This window comes from Macaca nemestrina, chromosome 15, assembly GCF_043159975.1.
Source record: "Macaca nemestrina isolate mMacNem1 chromosome 15, mMacNem.hap1, whole genome shotgun sequence".
In the NCBI taxonomy this organism is placed as follows: domain Eukaryota; kingdom Metazoa; phylum Chordata; class Mammalia; order Primates; family Cercopithecidae; genus Macaca; species Macaca nemestrina.
The window spans coordinates 23,266,344-23,289,304 of record NC_092139.1 but is presented as its reverse complement, the minus strand read 5'-3'; the positions used below and the strand labels follow the sequence as shown (position 1 = coordinate 23,289,304).

At 40.1% G+C, this 22,961-nt stretch overlaps 1 protein-coding gene across 8 annotated transcripts in view; it reads right to left on the bottom strand.

Annotated features, from left to right (window-relative positions):
- LOC105496364 (chromodomain helicase DNA binding protein 6) overlaps positions 1–22,961 on the bottom strand; it is a 214,516-nt gene that overhangs the window by 115,314 nt on the left and 76,241 nt on the right. For 7 of the 8 annotated variants that reach the window (XR_011613333.1, XM_071079296.1, XM_071079297.1 and 4 more), the window contains exons 3-4: positions 17,955–18,475; positions 80–227 (exon numbers count right to left, since the gene is read on the bottom strand). Coding sequence is in view for 7 of the 8 variants with exons in the window: in XM_071079296.1 (XP_070935397.1) it covers positions 80–227; positions 17,955–18,475 (669 nt within the window). In the remaining variant the exon portion in view is untranslated. Of the gene's footprint in view, positions 1–79; positions 228–17,954; positions 18,476–20,497; positions 20,699–22,961 lie in introns of those variants that run through there. The other variant, XM_071079301.1, reaches the window with a different exon arrangement.

Genomic DNA, 22,961 nt, shown 5'->3' with positions numbered 1-22,961 from the left:
GAGGAGCAACAGGATCAGTGTGAGCCAGATCCCATCCAGCAGCTGTAATCTCCACCAGGCCTCCCGGTCACAGCTGTACCTGGCTGTCTGTAGACTCAGTGGACTCCTCAGGACTCCGCAGAGATGGGTTCGTCAGGCCCTGATCCAGCTCTAAACTCTCCACTGTAGTTTCACTTTTCCTTTTTCCTTTCTTCTTTTTCTCCACTGGGGTTGGTCCTTGCTCCTTGCTACAAGGAGAAATTCAGAATTAAAACTGTTGGGCAGTTTTTAAAACTAAGATTTCTCATGTGATCAACATCATGAAATCACATCCTGGAATTCTAGGGCCAGGGCAGGCTTTAATGGGGAATCTACAAGAGTTTCTTCCCAGAAATGAACAGAAACATGGGAAGAAATATCTACATGGATCAACGCAGAATTCACTTTATTACACCCCATCGTGACTATTATAGCTACAATTAATATGTAAGAAATAATATGAACATCTCCAAAAACTTCACTTTTAGTTTATACAAATGTCTTCTCTAGGAAGTTCAACTGCTTCACAGATACCAAGAATCTTCAAATTACAATCTCCCTTTAAGTTTCTTAGGAAGAGACATCTCCCTAATCTGTCACCATCCTCTACTGAGTACATGCTGGACCTGGAGTGAACACTAGGCACTCAAAAATGAAGAGAACACTGCCTCTGCCCTTGACGAGCTTATGATTATGAAAATCCTACAGTTCACCTACAACCACAGCCCAAGGCAGTACATGAATGCTTCCTCAGAGAGGCAGAGATGGGCCAAGTCCATCCGCCCTGCAAGGCCCTGCTAAGATGGCAACATTTTCTCCAAAAAGCCTTCCTTGGCCTTCCTAGGTGGTAAAATCTCTTTCCCACACTCCCAAAGCACTTCAACTATACTTTGCTTAAATGATCTTTCACCAGAATTAGTTGTTAACTACAATATCAGGCTCAGAATTCACATAACTACATACAGTGCCTGGATCCTCTACAGTTGCTCAATAAGTATTTGCTGGATAGGTGAGTACTTTATACTTCTCTGATCTCTCTTACCAGACTCGAAGTTCCTAGAGGGCAGTATGTGCTTGACTATGCTTGTATTCCTCAGAGTGAGTGGTCTTATGCCTTATACATAGTAAGTATTCAATTAATATTTAAGCAAGTTTTAAAATGGTTGTTTAAGCAACGGATAGATGGATGCCTTAATGAATGGCTGTGATTAACTGTGGTTGGGGAGATTTGAGAACATACATTTGATCAGAGATACATATATATATGTACATATAAAAACACAATTCTGACAGTAGTAGGAATAACAATAACTAATGATTGCAGCTAATACTTTATATAATAATTACTACATGCCGGCACATTCGTTTACATTGCCTTTGCTCTTCACAACAGCCCTGTAAGGCAGATGGTATTCTTTTTTTTTTTTTCAAAAGACGGAGTCTCGCACTGTCATCCAGGATGCGGTTCAGTGGTGCGATCTCTGCTCACTGCAACCTCTACCTCCCATGTTTAATTCTCTTGCCTCAGCTTCACCAGTAGCTGGGATTACAGGCATCCATCACCACACTTGGCTTTTTTTGGGGGGGTATTTTTTTTTTTTTTTTGAGACGGAGTCTTGCTCTGTCACCCATGCTGGAGTGCAGTGGCGCAATCTCCACTCACTACAAGCTCCGCCTGCTGGGTTCACGCCTTTCTCCTGCCTCAGCCTCCCGTGTAGCTGGGACTACAGACGCCAGCCACTGCGCCCGGCTAATTTTTGTATTTTTAGTAGAGACGGGGTTTCACCATGTTAGTCAGGATGGTCTCGATCTCCTGACCTCGTGATCCGCCGGTCTCGGCCTCCCAAAGTGCTGGGATTACAGGTGTGAGCCACCGCACCTGGCCAGCAGATGGTATTCTTATTCTCATTTTATTCCTCCTCAGAAGAATCTGAGGCATGGTGAGGTTAAGTTAGATTTCCAGGGCAACAGGGTTAGTAAATGGCAGAGACAAGATCTGAGCCCAAGTGGAATCTGTGCTCATCTGTGATTATCATAGCATTCTTGGGGGAATAGAACAGTGTTTTGGATACATTTAGTAAAAGATAGTTAGTTGTGTGTCTGGATAACAGGGCAAGTGAACAGAAGCACCATGTGATGCAGCTCAAAGGAAAAATCAAGGGTGCACCAGGCCAGAAAGTTTAGACTTCATTCTGCGTGAAAAGGGCCATGAAAGCAGGTCCAGGAAAGAGGGAATGAAGCCTTTCAAGGGTGGAAATGCTTTGAAAGGCCCAGCAGGAGTAGAACCAGGAAGTCTTGGCAATGACAGAATGTGGGTGACAAAGAAAGAGCCAACACTGGTACTTCCCATCAGGAGATTTAGTAGAAAGTATGGGGAAGAGAAGGAAACTGGATGACCTTGTTCAGAGGGGTGATCAAGGATACAAACCAGCCAGTGCTGATAGCTAAATCTGTCTGCTTCCCTCTTGAATACCCTTCACCCTTCACATGCCCCCAACCAGGTCAGCACAAACTCTGCCCAGCTTTTATTCCCCAGGCTGGAGACTGGCTTGCCTACCTACCAGGAAAGTTCACGATGAAAGCTATTTGCAAACAAACACAGGAACAGAAAAACAAATACTGCATGTTCTCACTTACAAGTAGGAGCTAAATGATGAGAACACATGGACACACAGAGGGGAATGACACACACTAGGGCCTTTTGGAGGGTGGAGGATGGGAGGAGGTAGAGGATTAGGAAAAATAATTAATGGATACTAGGCTTAATACCTGGGGGATGAAATAATCTATACAACCAACCACCATGACATAAGTTTACTTATGTAACAAACTACACTTGTACCCCTGAACTTAAAAGTTAAAAAAAACAAACAAACAAACGAAAAAACTATTTTGATCCAACCTAAAGAACTGAAACTCAAGGGGTCGTGCCATTTTCAAGGATTACAGATTTTTAACAAGGCACTTGTACCCTTAAGCAGGGGAAAAAGCACAAGTTCTTCTATTTCTTACCAGTTCAGAAGAGGAGACTCAGGTAAAACAGTTTTAAAAGATGCTAAATTTTCATGAGTCTTTATCTCGTGAAGTAATTTTGTGGCTTCTCATTAAGAAAACTGCATAGTAAATTACATTCTACAAAGTACTTGTGAATTCCATGTCTCATCCCAATCCCAAGAGGGAGCCAGGACAAACAATCCCTATATTCCAGATGAGGAAAACTGAGATTTTTTTTTTTTTGAGACAGAGTCTCGCTCTGTCGCCCAGGCTGGAGTGCAGTGGCCGGATCTCGGCTCACTGCAAGCTCTGCCTCCTGGGTTCACGCCATCCTCCTGCCTCAGCCTCCCGAGTAGCTGGGACTAGAGATACCCGCCACCTCGCCCAGCTAGTTTTTTGTATTTTTTAGTAGAGACGGGGTTTCACCGGGTTAGCCAGGATGGTCTCGATCTCCTGACCTCGTGATCCGCCCAACTTGGCCTCCCAAAGTGCTGGGATTACAGGCTTGAGCCACCACACCCGGCTGAAAACTGAGATTTAAAAGCAGCAAATGTCCCAAAGTCAGCAGCAGGGCAGAGGCTTATGCTCAGGTCAGCTGAGTCACAGGGTATTACTTTTTCACACCAAATCATGTATTTTGCCTCTTTTTTTCTAAAATCCCAGTCTCCCTTTTAGTAAATGTAAAAACTTCAAATATCCTTTAATGTTATTTGAATCTCAAAATAATGGTTTAAAAAATCAGCAACATTCCAATGACCCAAATATAGAAAATTCACAAATCCATAGATGTTGATAGTTTTTTACAGCTCTCTTAGAAAAAGGTTTAATTCTTTGACACAAATGTAGAGAAAGCTTACAATATGCCAAGTCACCCTAATAGTCACATGCTCAGTGGCCTTTGAATCTTCTGTAAAATCTTAAATCTTTCTTCCCAGCATTTGAAATCAATTTCATCTACTTACTAAATGTAACTTCATTATATTAGAACACTTTGTCTGTATATGTTTAATCTTCATTCTAAATATTTATTATGTGTGTGTGCGCGCATGTGCCCAACATGCTAGAATCATGTGCTTCACTGTGGAACATCATACTCGAAGCTAAACCAAGTCCAAATCATAACTAACGAATAGAACTTCCTCAAAATACGACACTTCTACTAGGAGACTTGTGTGCATTTTGAGCAACACATTAACTGTTGAAAGGAGGGAGGAGTCATGGTGAGGCACTTTCCAAGACAAGCCTGAGGCGCTACTAGATTTTCCCAGCCGTAAGCTGGGGTTCAGGTAGCCTGGGAATATACTTTCTCAAATATTTGTCAGTAAAATAGGAAAATACTGGCTGAAACCTGCCCCCTTATTTGCAGGTAAATAAGAAGATACTCTACTCGGGAAAGCTTCAAAGTGATTTTTTGGAGGTTACCTTTGGCAAGAGAAGCCATTTTAAGTTCCAAAAATTCTTCCTGGAGCTCTTCTGATAAAGGCAAGTATCAAGAAGAAAAGATTCCTTGTAAGCTTACAAATGGGATCTTCAAATACGATATTAAGAAAAATATCATCTGAATTCATCCTCTAGGAAGACTAGATAAGGTGTATCTTTCTGCTCTTTGGAAAAAGTTTTAAAAACCTTACGCTTGAGAGTTTTATCAGTTGAAGACATTTTAATCTCTAAACTGCTATACCTACAGATGATTTGGCCCATGAATGTTTGTTTGCTCCTTGAAGTTCCAGGTTCTTCAAAAATAATGGATAGGCCAGGTGTGGTGGCTCATGACTGTAATCTCAGCACTTTGGGAGGCCCAGGCAGGCAGATCGCTTGAGCTCAGGAGTTCGAGACCAGCCTGGGCAATATGGTGAAACCCTGTCTCTACAAAAAAATACAAAAATTAGCTGGGCATCGTGGCATTGGCCTGTGGTCCCAGCTACTTGAGAGGCTGAGGTGGGAGAATCGCTTGAGCCTGGAAGGCAGAGGTTGCAGTGAACAGACATCATGCCACTGCACTCCAGCCTGGGTGTCAGAGTGAGACCTTGTCTCAAAAAAAAAAAAAAAAAAAGAGGATAAATAGGATCTAACAAAACTGCATATGCAAATAATCTTTGACTCAGCAATCTACTTACAGGAATGTAATCTAAAGATATATCACACGATATAAAAACACATATTCATGAGGTTATTTATTACAACATTTTTTGGTAATTATAAAATAATGAGAACTACCTATCTAAACATAAATGACTGAATAAATTAGGATATATACAATGTAATACTAGACAGCTATAAAAACAAGAAATAATTCTACAAACTGATAGGGAATGATTTCTAAAGATATATCAAGTGAACAAAGCAGTGCTAAAAGAGTATAATATGCTACCTTTTGTGTAAGAATAAAGGGAAATTTAAAAAACCTGTACACATCTATCTACTAATACAAAAAGAAACACAGGAAGGATAAACAAAAAAACCCACAATGCCTATCTATCTACAAGGGGTAGCAGGGATACAGGAGGGAGTGACACTTCTCTGAGTATACCTTTGTATACAGATCTGACTTTAGGAAATCTGTTAAAGTTCTACATACTAAAACACAAAAAACTAAAAGATGAAAACAAGCTGAAACAAGTGAATCCATGTATGTTTAAAACAAGTAATATAACTGCACCTCATAAAGAATAAAACCGCTTCCATTAACTGATGAACACAGCATTTGACTACATACTCTCAATTTCTAGGAGAAGGGGAAAGAAGAGCAAACCAATTCTGAACTTTTTTTTCTTGGTAGTTAAGAAAAAAACTACCATGGTGAAGTGACTCTGAACTATTTCAGATGTGGTATAGGACTAAGCAAATGAGTAAATGTGTTGATGTTGGGAACTGGCAAATACGAAATGCTATAAGGCAAGGGAGATACTGTGAGATGAATCTCAACTGCAGGCATCATCAGTTGAACTCATGAGTTCCATAACATGTATGAACACAAGCACGTATATGCGCACGTGTGTATGTATATATACATGTATGTGTGTAGATATAAGTATGTATATACGTGTGTACATATATTCATATGTGCATGTTTGTATGTATTTTCCCCCTAGTTTTGACAACAGAAAGGGCCTAAGAGCAAAGATGCCTCATCAGCAATGTGTACACCTAACACTCAGATCTTGGTGTTTAATACTGAAGCTCCTCACAGAAATGGCTGATTCCAAGGCTAAAGCAGGGAAGAGAGAGGATGAGCCCGAAACACCCTGCTATGTCAGAAAGCAAGAGAGTGTTTAGAAAAAACAAACATGGCAAGTCAAAATGAGAAATAAGTCAGCTTGAAGAGCTTTTGTTGCCCAAAACTGAGACCATCTGAACACCAAAGTAACTGAGGACAGTAAAGAATTATAAGTCATTGAAAATAATAGGAATCTATACCAATGAGACATACATAAATAATGAATAAGGGATAAAGGGGAGCTCTTGTTCACTACAAAACACAAATGGTAACTGTAAAGGAAGTGGTAGAGTTAGAAAATCATTTTGAGGCTGGGTGCAGCGGCTCATGCCTGAAATATCAGCACTTTGGTAGGCTGGGGCGGGAGGATGGCTTGAGGCCAGGAGTTCAAGACCAGACTGGCAACATATTGAAACCTCATCTCGGCCGGGCGCCGTGGCTCAAGTCTGTAATCCCAGCACTTTGGGAGGCCGAGACGGGCAGATCACGAGGTCAGGAGATCGAGACCATCCTGGTTAACATGGTGAAGCCCCATCTCTACTACAAAAATATAAAAAACTAGCCGGGCGAGGTGGCGGGCACCTGTAGCCCCAGCTACTTGGGAGGCTGAGGCAGGAGAATGGCATAAACCTGGGAGGCGGAGCTTGCAGTGAGCTGAGATCCGGCCACTGCACTCCAGCCTGGGCGACAGAGCGAGACTCTGTCTCAAAAAAAAAAAAAAAAACACCCCATCTCTACAAAAAAATTGGGGAAAAAAAAAAATCAGCCAGGCATGATGATGCATGCCAGGTACCTGGGAGGCTAAGATGGGAGGACTGATCGAGCCCAGAAGGTCGAAGCTGTAGTGAGTCATGATGGTGCCACTGCACACCAGCCTGGGTGACAGAGCAAGACCCTGTCTCAAAAAAACCCAAAATGACAAACAAAAAAAACCACTTTGTAACCAATGTAGAAAAGATGGGCATGGTGCAGAATCATCAAGGGATGCTAAATCTAGGGAGAATGATGTGAAGAGAAGCAGGATATTTGCATGATCTTAAAGTGTCTCCCTGCAGATTACTTAGTAGTTATAAGGGAATGAAAAGAATAACTAACTAGACAATGGTTATAGAAGAATGACTTACTCTTAGGAAAGACACACTGATGTATTAGGGACAAAAAGGCCAGACATATGTAACTTGTTTGCAACTGGTTCAGTAAACGTGTGCGCACACGCACGCACGTGCACACACACACTTAAATATATATATACACACACACACGCATACACACACACACACACACACACATACTTTAAAAAATAATTTATCTTGACATACATCTATTCCACTGCAGAAGCGGATACTGTGTTTGGCATCTTTTTTCCTGACAACCAATACTGATTCCTAGACCATAAAAGAGCTCTGGCAGAAGGTCAGAGTGGGCTATGGTACCCCATTCCTTTTACCATGGTGATTGGTTCAGGATGGACACATGACCTAGCCAGACTAATCTGGGAGTCCTTCCTTTAAAAAAAAAAAAAAAAAAAAAAAAAAAAATATATATATATATATATATATATATAGGCAGGAGTGGGTAGGAAAATGAATCTTTCTTCCTACGTCATGAAGTTGTTAAGCTGTAAACCCACAGCTACGGGCAGCCATGATTCCAGACTTGAGAGGAATGCATTTGCAAAGGATGGAGTGGCACCCAGACAGGCTCAGGGGGTCACTGGAGACAAACAGCTTTGGTCTCAACTAAACTTCCTGGTTCTGATTCCTTAAGCTACTGAACCTCATTATCATTTTTTCCAACTTAAGCTAATTTGACTGGGTTTATGTTACTTGTAACCAAGAGAGTTCTGAATAATACAAACGCCTAATACTCCCACCAATTAATGGCACAGGGGCTTGAATCAAAGCAATCTTATTTCTATAATCCTCTTTTTAATTAATAGCTTTCAGCGTTAGACTAACTTGGAAGGAAAAAAAAGGAAGAAATAACATTTTTGAGAGTCAAAGTAACTATTTTTTTATTCCAACTTGATTTTACAATCAAACATATCTCCACTTCAAAGAAAGTACCTACTATGCATTTATGACATGCAAGAAACTCCCAATCAATTATTTCATACATGCAGGACAACTATTAGTCATAACCATCAAAGCTTTTATTCTGTCTTCCACATGGCTTCATCAGCCAAGAAGACTGTGTGCATCTTTACTTTCTGTAGTTTGTCCTAGAATTTTTTTTTTTTTTTTTGCTTTCCAAATAGGAAATTTCATTATAATATGAAAGCACTAGGTAGATGGGATTTCTCAAACTTTCTCTGCAACCATATCTCTAGTTTCTAACCTCCAGGTTTCTTTGCTAGAACTAAGAGTTAGGAAGTGAGTGCCGAATCTGAGTACAAGGAAAAGACCTGGGTACATGTCATGACACTGTACTCCTATGAATCTTTTATGGCTCTGTCCCTGTGGATTCCAGGTATTGAAAGCTCTTATCTACTAAGATGCATTAATTCAAAATGATTCATCTTCTCATTTTAAAATTAAAACCTTATTAAATATCCATCAGAGCCTTACAGCAAGAATGAGTTACTACTACAGCCACTGAAAATAGCTCATGATCCCAATAACTACCTCCAAAGACAAGCGGAGTCTCAGGAGTCCAGTCCAGGAACCACTACTCCACTCCAGCAACAACGCTTCAGAGAAGCTTCCAGCACTGACCTTCCTATACGCTTTGATCCTCTTCCCAGGAGTACAATATTGAAAACATGGATATTACCTTGAAAAAGCTCATTTGTACACTTGATTCAGCTTTTCCATAATGCCTGTATTAATTGAGCCTATATAGAGAACTGAGTTGGTATCTATTTTTAAAAGATACTAGTTAAAAGAAAAAATACTAAAAAACCCTAATTATTTTGGTACAGATATAATCTGCTGTAGATAAACTGTGAACTAAATCTGCCCTGTCAGTCCCTTTAACCGTATCAACACCTTCAAAACAGAGATTACAGAGGACAATATCCTAGTAAAATGGAAACAAAAAGATTACTTCCTCTTAAGATGAAAAAGCAGAGTTTTACCAAGTAATTCTATTAAAAGTAATAAAAGCAATTGAAAATAAAAATTCAGAAAGTATAGAAGAGTTTCAAATAAAAAGTATAACCCATCCTTAGTGCACCAAATCCCCAGAAAGGATCGCTTTTGACTGACGCCTCTCTGATGCGTTCATGCTTCTAGTTCATTATTTATCAACATTAAGCAATGGCTACTGACATCCTGATAGGAAAGTTGATGAATTCAGATCTTATATACCTCCCCTATTCTGTCCCTACTCAGTATTTTCTTTGAACTCTTTTAGTGGAGGCAACCACATTTTAAATTTTCATTCTTTGTTTTTCTGATTGCTCCCGTCATGACCCACTCTTGTGTTGCAGACAAAATATCCTCAATTTGAGGAGCTAATTTAAAATATGTTCATTCTTTTCCTTGAATTGTTTCTTCTTATGACAGTTGTTCTTTCATTCTTCCTTTTCCTGCTTTATGCTGCTCGTTTTCGTCTGTGGTCTTGTGCTCTTCAGTAGACTGTTCCTATTGAAAATCAACTAGGCTGGTAATACAGGTGCCTGGTGAGGCTCTCCTCTGCTTCTGAGTAAACCGCTTTCTCTACAAGCCTCGCCCCTGAATATGAAGCCTGGCCTAGGACTCTGCACACATGTCAAGTGGCTGTCCCTCCCTCCACTTTTTAGGGTATGGGCAGGGAAGGGCAGAGAAGTTAGTGCTCTGTGCCCCTTTCTTGTGGATGTCATTCCTTATATGGAGCCCTAGCCCCTTCCTCAGGGCAAACTGCCTAATATCTGTAGAGTAATTGCCTGAGTTCATCCTAGAGCTGACAAACCACACAGCTGCTCTGCAGACAGTCCCTTAATCAGCCACCTCCACTTCTGGCCTGCCTCCAATCGCTCCTCCAGAGCTGCCTGCTCCATTGCAAGGAGAAAGCACTTCTATCTCTGCTGCAAACATAGTGCCTGCATGAGCTCTAAGCTGGGACTCCCTCCATACCATTTATCCACCAGTATGATACCAGTGGACTTCTTTGTCCAGAAATTCAGTAATAGCTCTCATCTTTGAAAAATTTCGTCCCCTCTGTTCTTCCTATCATTTCAGTAAGATTTGGAGAAGTGAAAATGAAAGCAGGCTGCATGTACCATCTTAAAATCTGGAAGCCCCTAAAAAGAACATTTGTTTAAATGTCTTTTGGTCTTTTTGTTTTAAGTCTTTTCTCATCTACAAATTTCTTTAATAACTGGCTCAATACTCATCTCTTCCAAGGGACTCCTCAGACCAGAAATGACATACTCCTTATCTTCTAAATCCTTTCAGCTACTCTGTAAGCAGTTATACCAGGTTTTTCATTTGTTTATATTTTTGCTTGTTTCTTGAACACTTGTCAAGGCTGCTTCTTGTGAAAAGCACCTCAAACTCATAAAAGTACCTCAATGACTGGGCTCACAGATACTTCTGACACCTTGCTTCCTTCACTATTGCATTCCCTATAAAAAAAAAAAAACTCATAAACAAAGCAAGACACAGAAGAGGCACTAAAAATATACTGGATAAATGAGTAGGCATGTATCAAGCATTATTATTTAGCAACTGTTCCCTTACAGATTTGGTAAAGGTCTACTATGCACCAGGCCACAAAGTAGCACTTCTGATGCTCCAAAAAAAAAAAAAAAAAACAAAAACAAAAACAAACAAACAAACAAAAAACAGAAATAAAGACTTAGTACAAAGCTTCCAAGGTGGGTCTCTGACATTACCGTTTAGATTTCTTCCCTGGTTAACACAAAGTCCAACGGGTTCCAAGCTTAGGGTCTCTACTGAGGGCTCATACACACCTTTATGTCTTCTTTGGTCTAATAAATGGTCACAATGTAAAAACAGGTCTCCCAACAGAAAGAACCCCACTAATGTAATCTCTTGAACCTGAAATTAGCCTCAATAAAGATCTCTCTGAACAGATATAGGTGATTGACCTTCAAATAAATGAGAAAGAGCCACCAGCCCCGTGAGGAGGAAAGCTAGCTGTTTTACTACTCTTCCTGCACCACACCACACAGTTATCGGCTGACTCAGCGGCAACCACGCAGCTCAGATGGTTATATAACCAGAAGGCCTGGGGTTGAACACTTCCCAGAAGCAGTCATCACAGATGAAAGCAAAAAAAGGTAAAATGCTGGATTTGGGAGAAAAATCTGCTCTGGGTTGACAAACCAAACAAATGGGGATGAAAAACTGAAACTGGGGCTGATCACACAACCACTTCTTTTCCTCTTTTTGCTTTTTCATTCCTAGCAGATGTTACATATAAAAACTTACACAGGCTCCTTTTTCCTGTGATCTTTCACCTGGGAAACATGTTTCTCAAAGGATAATCTAAGACTCAGCCACACTCTAATTACCTGGGAGAATTCTGAACTGCAGATTCCTGGGTTCCACCCCAGACCTAATAAATCATTCTCTCTGGGGAATCCACTTTTCTAACAAGCTCTCCAGGTAGTTCCCTAGGCACAGCAAAGTCTGAGGACCAGAGATCCAGGTAGATAGACCTCCACTTGGGCCAGCACACTAATTTCTTGACTTGCAAGAAAGAATATGAACCATTCTGATATGTGTGGAAATTCCAAAGCTTATACGCTGCCCTCACCGACAACATGAACACCAAAACTCAAGACCTTAGCTTTTAAAAGCAACACTCAGGCTGGGTACCATGGCTCATGCCTGTAATCCCAGCACTTTAAAAGGCCAGGCAAGCGAATCACTTGAGGACAGGAGTTCGAGATCAGCCTGGCCAACACAGCAAACTCCCATCTCTACTAAAAATACAAAAAATAAGCTGGGTGTGGTGGTACACACCTGCAATCCCAGCTACTCGGGAGGCTGAAGCAGGAGAATCGCTTGAACCTGGGAGGCAGAGATGGCAGTGAGCCGAGATGGCGCCACTGCACTCCAGCCTGGGCGAGAGAGCGAGACTCCGTCCCCCCAAAACATGATATTCACAGGCATTTAGAAGCATTAGATGCAAAAACTGTTGTTGAGCACAGAATCCACTGCATAACAGTTCTTGCTATAATCTGAATTTGTCCCCCAAAATTCCTGTGTTGGAAACCTCATCTCCAATGCAGTGGTGTTGGGAGTTGGGGTCTAATAAGAGGAGATCAGGTCAGGTGGCTCTGGCCTCATGAATGGATGAATACTCTTATCACAGGAGTGGATTATCTCAACAGTAGCCCTCTCTCGTTCTCTTTAGAGTAACATTTCATCCTTTTTTGCTCCTCTGCCTTTGGCCACAGGATAAGGAGCAGCACACAGGTCCTCCCCAGATTCCAGCGCCATACTGTTGGACTTCCCAGTCTCCAGAATGGTGAGCCAAATAAATTTCTGCTCACTATACATTATCCAGTCTGTGTATTCTATTATAGGAACATAAAATGAACTATAACAGTTCCCTAATATGAAATTTCTTTCTCAAATGGTAAAAACTTAGCTTCTCTGAGAAACTGTCACGTTGCTTTTCTAAGGCCGAAACATTATATTCAATGTAATGAACAATTTTGGGAACAATATATTCCCAAAGCCCTTACTAACATTTCATGACCCTACATGATCTGACCCCTGCCTCTCTGATCCCCTCCTCCAGCTATACTGGCCATGTACAGGTATGTATGCATAGGTATGTGTATATGTTTGTATATATACACACACACATGTACATCTGTGTATGTCTTCTTAGGCAAGTGGCTCCAATCCTCTGTGGAATAAGGCACTATAATTTTAAAAATAGTATAAGCATATAAACTATACCAAATGAAATTTTAATTTCAGAGTCAGGAAAATGACAGAGCCTAACTTGGCTTCCTGAAGGAGCTTTCTTTCTTGCTTAAGTTTTACACAATAAAGGAATGAACTAAACTCATACTCAAAAACACTTTAGAGAAGCCAGGTTTAGTAATATATATCTGTAATCCCAGCTATTTGGGAGACCTCATCTCTAAAAATAATAATAATAATAATAATAATTTGGAGGGAAGAGACACTAGTTTCAATTGAAACTTCTCCTATTTAAGAATTTTAGGCTTTTATCTCTCAAGCAATAAATGAATACTGATCACTATTAATATCATCCTTGAAAAGGAAAATTTGCTAGACTACCTATCACCTGTTTAGAACAGACATGTTCAATAATCTGTTGCCTCTCAAATGCAAACATAAACAGCAAAGGAAAAAGTTGAAGACATTTAGTCCTTGAAAGGATACCATGAAGTATGCAAACTGAAATTCTATAGAAGAGCAACCATTTCCTACAAATAAAAACAAATTTATCTGACACTGAAATCTCCCCACGTCCATTTCTGATCTTCCTTAGCAAAACATAAAGACACACAGCTGAGGGGAGAAAAGTCGGTTTTACAATCAGGTGAACGTGGAGCCAAATCCCAAGGATGGTGCTCACTAGTTTTGTGCCTTGGACAAGTTACTTAACTTTTTAAACTTTCATTCAATTATAAAATGGATATATTACCTACTGTTATATAACAATGGGAGTTATAAGATATAAGATACCTTATACAGGTATAAGTTATAAGATACCTTATACAGGTCTTATTTTCAAGGAGAAGAGCTCTAACCATTCATTCTTGGAATACATTTATATCTATACATATAGATATATATCTCTATATCTCTCTCTCTCTATATATATATCTATATATATAGAGATATGTATCATATGTGAACCTGACAAACCTCTCTGGTGACCAGCCCCAGGAACATAAAAAGGCACAAGGCAAGTTGATCCTGACCTCAGACACTTAACTTTTGCTGAGGAAAACAAGTCATACATACCTGAAAACCATAATTAATGATGGGGAAAGTAGCCTGTTTTAGAGGCAAACATACAAGACTGGGAATCGGGCCTGAGTTTATAACACACATCTGTGAATGACCTTAGACAAGTCACTTCTCTGTGGGTCTCCGTTTCCCTGGCTGCAGCCCTACAACAGGGCTGAACTAAGTAAGTATCTTTTAGCCTTCCCAGGTCTACGGTTATGATTTATAATGAAAAGTGAGGCTCCAAATGCTATGGAAGTTCAGAGGGGACACACGGGTACGCTGTTTTGGGGAAACTCTGATATATATATCTGTACTGATATACAGCTGAACTCTGATATATATCTGAACTTAGACTTGCACTCAGACCCGAAGAATGGAAAGGACTTGGGATACCGAGAGGATAAGAGCTGGGGAAATACCCAGAGCAATCCAAAGGAGAAGTGGGTCAAGGACCTTTAAGAGCTAATGAGATTAATTGAGTTGGTGAGGTACAGTGCCAGAGATGGAAAGGGAGGGAGACATCAGACCCCAGAGGGTCTAAATAACAGAGGAAGGAGTCTGGATTTTGTCCTGGAGGCAACAGGAGCAATCAGGGGGCAACAGGAACAATCAGAGGATTCTAAGCGGTTATAAATTGTTGAGGGAATCCCATTTCCCTGTCTCCATGTTTTCATGAGGAAAAGCATATTTTATTCCCAAGGACTTAAAAATACTGGAAATATATTTTCCACCCTTCTTCAAATTTATCTCACTTCCCCGACTGGGGAAATACTCCAATAGCAAGACTGAAGAAGGAATGGAGCACACATGGCCCAGCACCGCCACCTCTGCTTTCGAGTGCCTGCAGTGCTGGCAGATAAACTTAACTGAGGGAGGAACAACAAGTCTGATGGTGGCCACAAGCTAACCAATGTTCTTCAATCCAATTTACCAATAACAGAGCTGATAAATGAATGCCCATTTCTATTGACTATTTATCAACTGATTTAGAATTGAAAAGGGAGAAAAGGCGATTTGATTTATCACCACCACCACCACCACTGTTGCCAACATAAATAAAGGGGCCAACAGCAGTGCTTCAGAAAGACTAGCCAGGTGGCAGCTGGCAAGATGGACTGAAGGAGGAAAAGGCCAGAAGCCCGTAAATCAGTTGTGGAGCTCCTACAGTAATCCAAGCATTAAGTGAATCATTTATAACCATCAAGTATTATCCAGGGTCTAATCGATATCTGCTTAAATCAAAACATGTACTTGAGCCAATCTGCAAGAGTAAATCAAAGAGAACAAAAAACTAAGGCTTAATTACTAACATATGCATATATATATGTATGTGTGTATATATATATGTATTTTTAAATCAATTAACATGCTTCATATCTAAAACTGCTTCTGCCTACCTGTAGGATCACTAATTAAAGAAACCAAAACAATTTTATAAAGATATAAAAGAGAAGCAATCAAAGGCTAACCAGTCCAGAACCCTGGAGTGCACAAAAGACTTCTATTATGTTACAGATCGATATAATATAGCTCCAAAAGAAAGAGAGAGAAAGCTCATGTAACTTGTCCACATTTTTAAAGAGATGATCATTTCTGTCAACCTCCTCTAACAGGATGTCTCTTGGACTTCTAAACCTGAAAAGGTTCTGCTGTCTTCTAAGTTAGCAGCCTTTGAAAACACTACCAAGCACTTCTCCAAGTCACTTATATTTCATACAGCCTAATTAGATCAAATCAAGTTGTGTTAGTATTGCTACATTTATATGAGAAAGCCTGTACATTTTCACTAGTCAGAATCCTGATTTTGCCTATACATTTGGCATCCAACACTTAGTTAAATGCCCCCTTATTCCCCCAAAATGGAATTTATGACAATGTTTGCATACTCATCACTTTGTTTCAGACCTCATAAAATGTAAACATGAATTCCTTAAAAAATGAAGAGTTGATAAAATTGTAAACATCAGAAACCAGTGGCTAAGTGGGCTCAGACACCTATGGCTTTCTAATGTCTTCTAGATACAAACCAAGACTCCTTATTAGGGCTATAAAACCCTCCTCTAATTACCCTAAATTCTCACACACAATCTTTATTCCTTATTATTCTCTGTAATAATAATAATAAAAAGTCGCCACACTAGCTCATGTCCGATCCTCCTTCCTTATATACGCTATTACCCCAAAGTACCACTTCAGCTCCTCCAAAGTAATCTGGAGATGGAGATGAAAATTATTTGCAGAGGACGAACAGTCACTCTGCTACTCCATCCACACACTGGAGATTAGAGTATGCTCACTAGGTTCACTAAGAAACAAGTCCTGTAGGGTTTTAGTTAGGCAGAATCCTGAGTTTTGTCTACCTCTCTCTTGACCTTCTGTAAGGTATTTTACAGGCATTTTCTGTAATCTACATTCCTGGGATCCCACCCAAGTTTCTTTGGTAGAAGAACGATGAAATCCTCTGCCAGACAGAAGGTAGTGAATATTATGAGGCAAATTTTTAATTTGGATTAAGAAACCATCCATCTGGTCCCAACAAACTGTCCTTCTGAAAAAGAAGTGAACCATCTAGTAAACTCCAGGTTGCAACACACACCACTTAAAATGCATTCTTCAAATTACCTCCTTCATGCCTGACCAACACAGGTGTGATAGCCCCATTACTTTATGTTTTGTTAGTATCCACATCAGTCTCTGTGTTTTTTATGAGTGCTCTTGGTCTAGAATAATAGATACATAGATAAATGTAATTAACTTTCCTCTGTACTTAGATTTTAGACATGTAAATTCCTTAAGATAGGAGTCATATATTTGGTTTCCTCAAAATTCTAAATATAAACTTCTGCACAAGGAATTTAGAAACAAAATGAGAAATATATTTGTATATGATGACAGATATTGAGCTCCCTGCACAAGGAATGCATTTGCTATCTTGATAGGATCTATACAGTGATTCTGTACCTATGCACTCTGGTCTCACCGTTAGTCGTTACAGTCGGCTCTGGTCTCATTTACTCAGCATTTCCTAAGCACTTGTCAATGTGTCAGGCACTGTGCTAGACAATGAACTAGATAAATAGATCAGGAATGGTCCTGCACTCAGGGTTTGGAACCTAGGGGAAGCTAGTCAGTCCTCAACTATCTGGAACTCTGTGGATACCGATGGCTCTCTTAGGCTTCCTGCACGACTGATTCCCGTCACTGTGCATCCTCCTTACAGCAGCTCCTCTGCCACTCTACACCACTACTGTTCCAAAAATCACTGCCCTCTGTATCACACCTGGGATGTCACTTCCCTTACACCCTGTGCATGTTAACATTTTAATTCTTTTTTGTCCAAAAGGAATGGCAAGAAACTGCATGGCCAGTATTAATTAAGTTTATCTTTCTCTCATTAGGAGGTAAGAAAGGTGGTTCATTTTTGGCTGAAAGCTAATATGGACACAAAGAACACATAAACATGGGATATAGAGGGCACATCTACACATCTGGCAGGATACCAGCTAGCAACTAAAGAATGCTAAGTACTAAGACCAAAAAGAATGGTTGGGGTCTGAAGCGGGTGGGGAATTCTTGGGAGTATCCTAAAAACACAAATGTCTTTTTTGAAATGCCGCGACTTCAGAAATGCAATGAGAAAACAGCAACCTTCAAGGACAGTCCCTTGCATTAGCACCAAGGGGTTATCCCTGCTCCCTATCCTATATAGGTGGGATATGAAGCTTAGGCCCACAGGAGTGCAGCAAGGTTGTGTCCAGGGGCTTGGGCCAATGCCAAAGGCAAATCATTCTGCACTGGCACAGGCAAATGCTCAGAGAAGGAAGAAAGGAAAGTACCTGGCCTTCCTGGACTTCGTCCTGGCTGCAGAGTCAGTGCAGCTCCTCTTCTCTTTGGCCTCCTTGGTGCCTGAGGCCTCCCGGGGCTTCCGCGCCTTCTTTACCCCATCTTTTTGCTTCGGCTCCTTGTGCTCCTTGGCCTTCTTCGGCTCCTTGGCCTTCCTGGGTTCCTTTGGCTCTTTCGGTTCGCGTTTCCTCTTTGGCTTGGGCTCTCTGTCCTTGCTTCCCTTTGCTGCACCCTCTTGGTCTCCTGGCTCCTTTTTCTTCCGTTTCTTCTTCACTCCAGTACCTCCTCCTCCACTGTCCTCCATCCCATTATGGGATGTCATTTTCCTAGGAAAAAGGGTAGCAGCTTCCTCTTCAGCAGTGTATAGGTCCTTCTGGGGCAGACAGTGACTAGCAACATCTTCAATTTTCTCTTCTTGATCAGTGCTGCAGTCAAATGGGGATGGAGATTTGTAGTCAAAATTGACAGAGGCATCAGACATTGGGGAGTGATTCAAAACTTTTAAATTTGACAACTGTAAAAGAAAGAGAAACAAGCATATTACCCTTCCAATGCATGCTTCCTACAAAGAGACTTACCCAGTTTGAATACATGGATTTGCTCAACAAATAGTATATTTACTGAGTTCCCACTCTCTGTTAGTTCCTATTGTGCTAGGCCTTTGAGACAGAGTGGCAAACAGGACATATACGGCCTTTAAACTTGGGGAGCTGTGCCAACGTGTTGTTAGCATACTAAATCAGGATCAAAGATACACCTTTGATTTTAACTAAAAATTGTGCTGTTCTGTATGATCATCTAATCTAGCCACCAGACTGAGCACCAAATAACCTTTGGCCACTTGCAGAAACCAAACTACCTGTATAGGAGGAAGTTTTATTGTGATGGATGCCATTAGAAAGGATGTGTCACAGGTGCTGAAGGCATCCCCAAAATGGAAGTTGCAAAGCTGTTTTTGAGCACCAACAAACAAAAGTACAGCCCCCCAAAGTGACCACTTTTTAAGAAAACATCCCTTTGGGTATAGAAGTTATATCTCATTCTTTCAGGTCTAGTGTTGCAAAAAAATACTTACAATTTCATAACAAAGCTAAGGTTGGTGATAATCGGTAACAATGTGGGTGTTAGTTTCAAGGAACAGCACCTCCCTTGGTCTGGAACAAAGAAATAACTTAAGGAGAGCCTGGGAGGGACAAGCAGGCTTTCTAGGAAGAGAGTTACAATCATCTTTGCATGATGGCTTAGAAATAGCACCATTTGTGAGGAACCTTTTCTCTTAACAAGAGGCCCAGCATGTGCTAAAGGGCACAGACAGTTGCCCAGGTGGCATGGTTTCCCTTCAGTATGCCGGTTATCCATTCTGTGCTCAGACTTCCTGGCCCAGCCTGGTAGTTACAGAGACCGTAACATTCAGCTGCGTATTTCCCCTTCTGTTTTTTCCAGTGTCTTTCCCTAGTCCAATGCTCCCAAACATAACACTGAGAATCCCAGGATAAAAAGATGAAAGAAAAGAAAGATTTGGGGTGGGGAGGGGAAGAGATCTTTATCATATCAATACGGTCCAGCCTCATAAGCCTAAATACAAAGGGAACTGGTCATTCCGGCAGGACTCACTACTCAAAAAAAAAAAAAAAAAAAAAAAAGGAGAACAATTCAGTTTATGATCTCATTACTGATTTGAGTACTTGAGATGGCTTGGGAAAGGAGCTAAGTGGACAAAAGGAATTTAAAATCAAATGCAAAAAAAAAATGGTTAAGATGGTAAATTTTCTATCATATGCTTTTTACTACAATTTTAAAAACTGTTTTAATGGGATAAAAGGCAAGAAGAAATCTAGCAGTGAGGTGACAGGTATCCAGGTGAAGCTCAGCTCCTGTGAAGTGCAGAGCCGTCCTCGGGAGATTCCTGAATTCTGTGCCAAGGACAGCTGGCCCTCAAGGAACAAGTTTTTGCTGAGCATGCAAGGGTGTACAGACTGGAAAAGGATGAGTCACAGGTTTCTTAGGCTTTCAAAGATAACATAAAAGATCTACTCCCACCGAGGCAGCTCTCTGAAGGTCAGAGTGAGACTCTGTCTTTTCAGCTCATATCTCATGTCCAGGTCTCTTTTCTGAAGGACAGGGGTCCCCAAATAAGCTAGAAGTAGGTGGCAGTAAGGGGGTATTCAATCCTTAGGCAATAGCAAGAGTAGCAGCTAACGTTTATTGAAAACATGCCATATGGGTACACTAGAGCTTGTGCAAGGCATGTTTCATGACCTCTAAATCTTTATAACAATCCCACAGGGTCAATAAAAAGATGCCGGTTTTGTATACAGAGAAATGGAAGGTTAGTGATGTTAACTGGTGTGCCCAAGGCCAACGGCTACTGAGTGCGGGAGTTTAGATTTGAACTATCCATCTGGCCAAAGCTAACACTCATTTCATTGAGCATTGTATGACCTCCCAGGGAACTACAATGATTGCTAGGCCATGAGACCAGCATGATGAAACTTGGTTAGAAATGTTAAATGCAGCCAGGCATGGTGGTTCGCACCTGTAATACTAGCACTACGTGAGGCTGAGGTGGGAGAACCGCTTGAGGTCAGGAGTTAGAGACCAGCCTGGGCAACAGAGCAAGACCCTATCTCTACAAAAAAAAAAAAAAAAAATTTAAAACATTTGCCAGCAGTGGTGGTGCACACCTGTAGTCCTAGCTACATATGAGGCTGAGGCAGGAGGATCACTTGAGACCAGGAGTTTGAAGTTACAATGAGCTATGATTGTGCCACTGCACTCCAGCCTGGGCAATAGAGCAAGACTCTACCTTTTAAAAATAAAAATAAAAGTTAAATGTGATGGCATATGCAATCACTTTGGGAAAGGTCATGCAGTTGTTGATGAAAAAGCAGGTATTAGTAATAAAATATATAAAATTATGATTGAAAAGTCTACCAGAAATGTTTGTATTTTTAAAGCACCTTGTTGGGAGCTATGAAAATATATTTGCTGAAGATTAAAAAATATTAGACAAAAAATAATTTCTTTCATGTGTCTCAAGGTCAGTGGGGGGAAAGGCAAAGAGCCTAAATAAAAGCTTTGTTTCAGCTTCTACCAAGGGCATTAAATCACCACTTTGAAACTGGCCCTAAAACGAACAGGTTGGAGATGATGGGCCACAAGGTGCCAAAAATATTTTACAAATTATAACAACAATTTAAATAGAGACAAGAAGCTAGGAAAACAAGAATGAAATGGAGAGGGTCCACAGGTAACACATGCAACAATGCTAGCTCAAAAACTGCACTGTTAGTAAAAAACCTGTTTCTGTGATTCAAAATTATCAATCCACAATATTCCTGGAAAAGACACTTAAAGACATGAATCTAGATAAACCAGATCAGGTCAGTTGAAAAGGAGTTAGGAACTAATGAAAAAATTATGGCCCTGGGCAGTGGTTCCCAGAGGTCCACAGACAAACCTTTAACAATTATTCAAGAACTTGAAAGTCAAAACAGATTCTAATTAAGAAAATCATCCAGAAAAACGAGTGTATCTGTTACATAATCTTCTTCATCAGTTATAACGATTTCCACACCTTTTCAACAGAAGGCCTTGAAATAATATGCTAAAACTCGGGCAGCAAAAACCAGTAAATTTCAGTACATCAGGTTTAAAAAAAATTAAACAAGCATATTTCACTGTATTTTTTTGTTTTGGGTCAGGAAACATAGATTTCTATCTGTAACGAATCCATACATGGGTACCTGACGATCATTGCCTGTAAGCTGCTTCCAAGCTAGTCCTTTTCTCTATCCAAGTTCCCAAGGAATAGAGAGAGACAGCTTTTCATTTTTATTCATATAAACAGTATTTACTGGCCATTTAAACGTTTCTTCACATGCTGGCATGGCAAACAGGTATATATAGAGATGGAAGGTTGAAAGGGAAGATACTCTCCAAGTTGTGATGACATTTCCCTCTCCCAAATTTAAGATGATTCTTTCTTTGAAAGAAAAATTAAATAAAGTGATAATATAATACTATTAGACTTCCCTCAATTTTTCCTAAAAATTATGCATATTTTATGTGAAATACAGTAATTAAGGAATTTAAATATTTTTTGTTTAAAACTTTAATACACTTATCAAAATAAATAACTTTTGCACTTTAAAGAACATTATCAAGAATGTACGATCAGCCCTTTAAATCCATGGGTTCTGCATCTATGGAGTCAACCAACTGAGGATTGAAAATATTTGAAAACAAACAATTAAAAATGACAATACAACAATAAAAATACATATTAAAAACAATATACTACAACAACAATTTATGTAGCATTTGTGTTATGTTAGGTATTATAAGTAACCTAGAGATGATTTAAAGTGTAGGAGAAGATGTGTATGGGTTATATACAAATACTACACCATTTTAAATAAGGGACTTGAGCATCCTCAGATTTTGGTATTCACGGAAGGCATTAGAACAATCCCCCATGGACGCTGAGGAACAACTGTATAAAGAAAATCCCCAGAATGGGTGAAAGTATTTGCAAATCATTTATTGGATAAGGGTCTAGTGTCTAGAATATATAAAGAATTCTTACAATTCAATAATAAAAAAGAACCAAATTCAAGGCCACAATGAGATACTATTTTATACCCACCTAAGATGGCTATAATAAAAAAGACAGACAACAATAATTTTGGCAAGGATACAGAGAAACTGAAACCTTCATACATTGTTGGTGGGAATAAAAAATGGTGAAGCCACTTAACAGTGTGACAGTCCTTCAAAAAGTTACACAGTTAGCAAATGATCTGGCAATTCCATCATAGACAGACACACAAACACACACACACACACACACACAGAGACAGAATTGAAAACAGGTGTTTAAACAAAAACTTATACACAAATGTTCACAGCAGCACTATTCACAATAGCCAAAATGTGGAAGAAACCCAGTCCATCAACAGATGAACGGGCAAACAAAATGTGGTATGTCCATACAATGG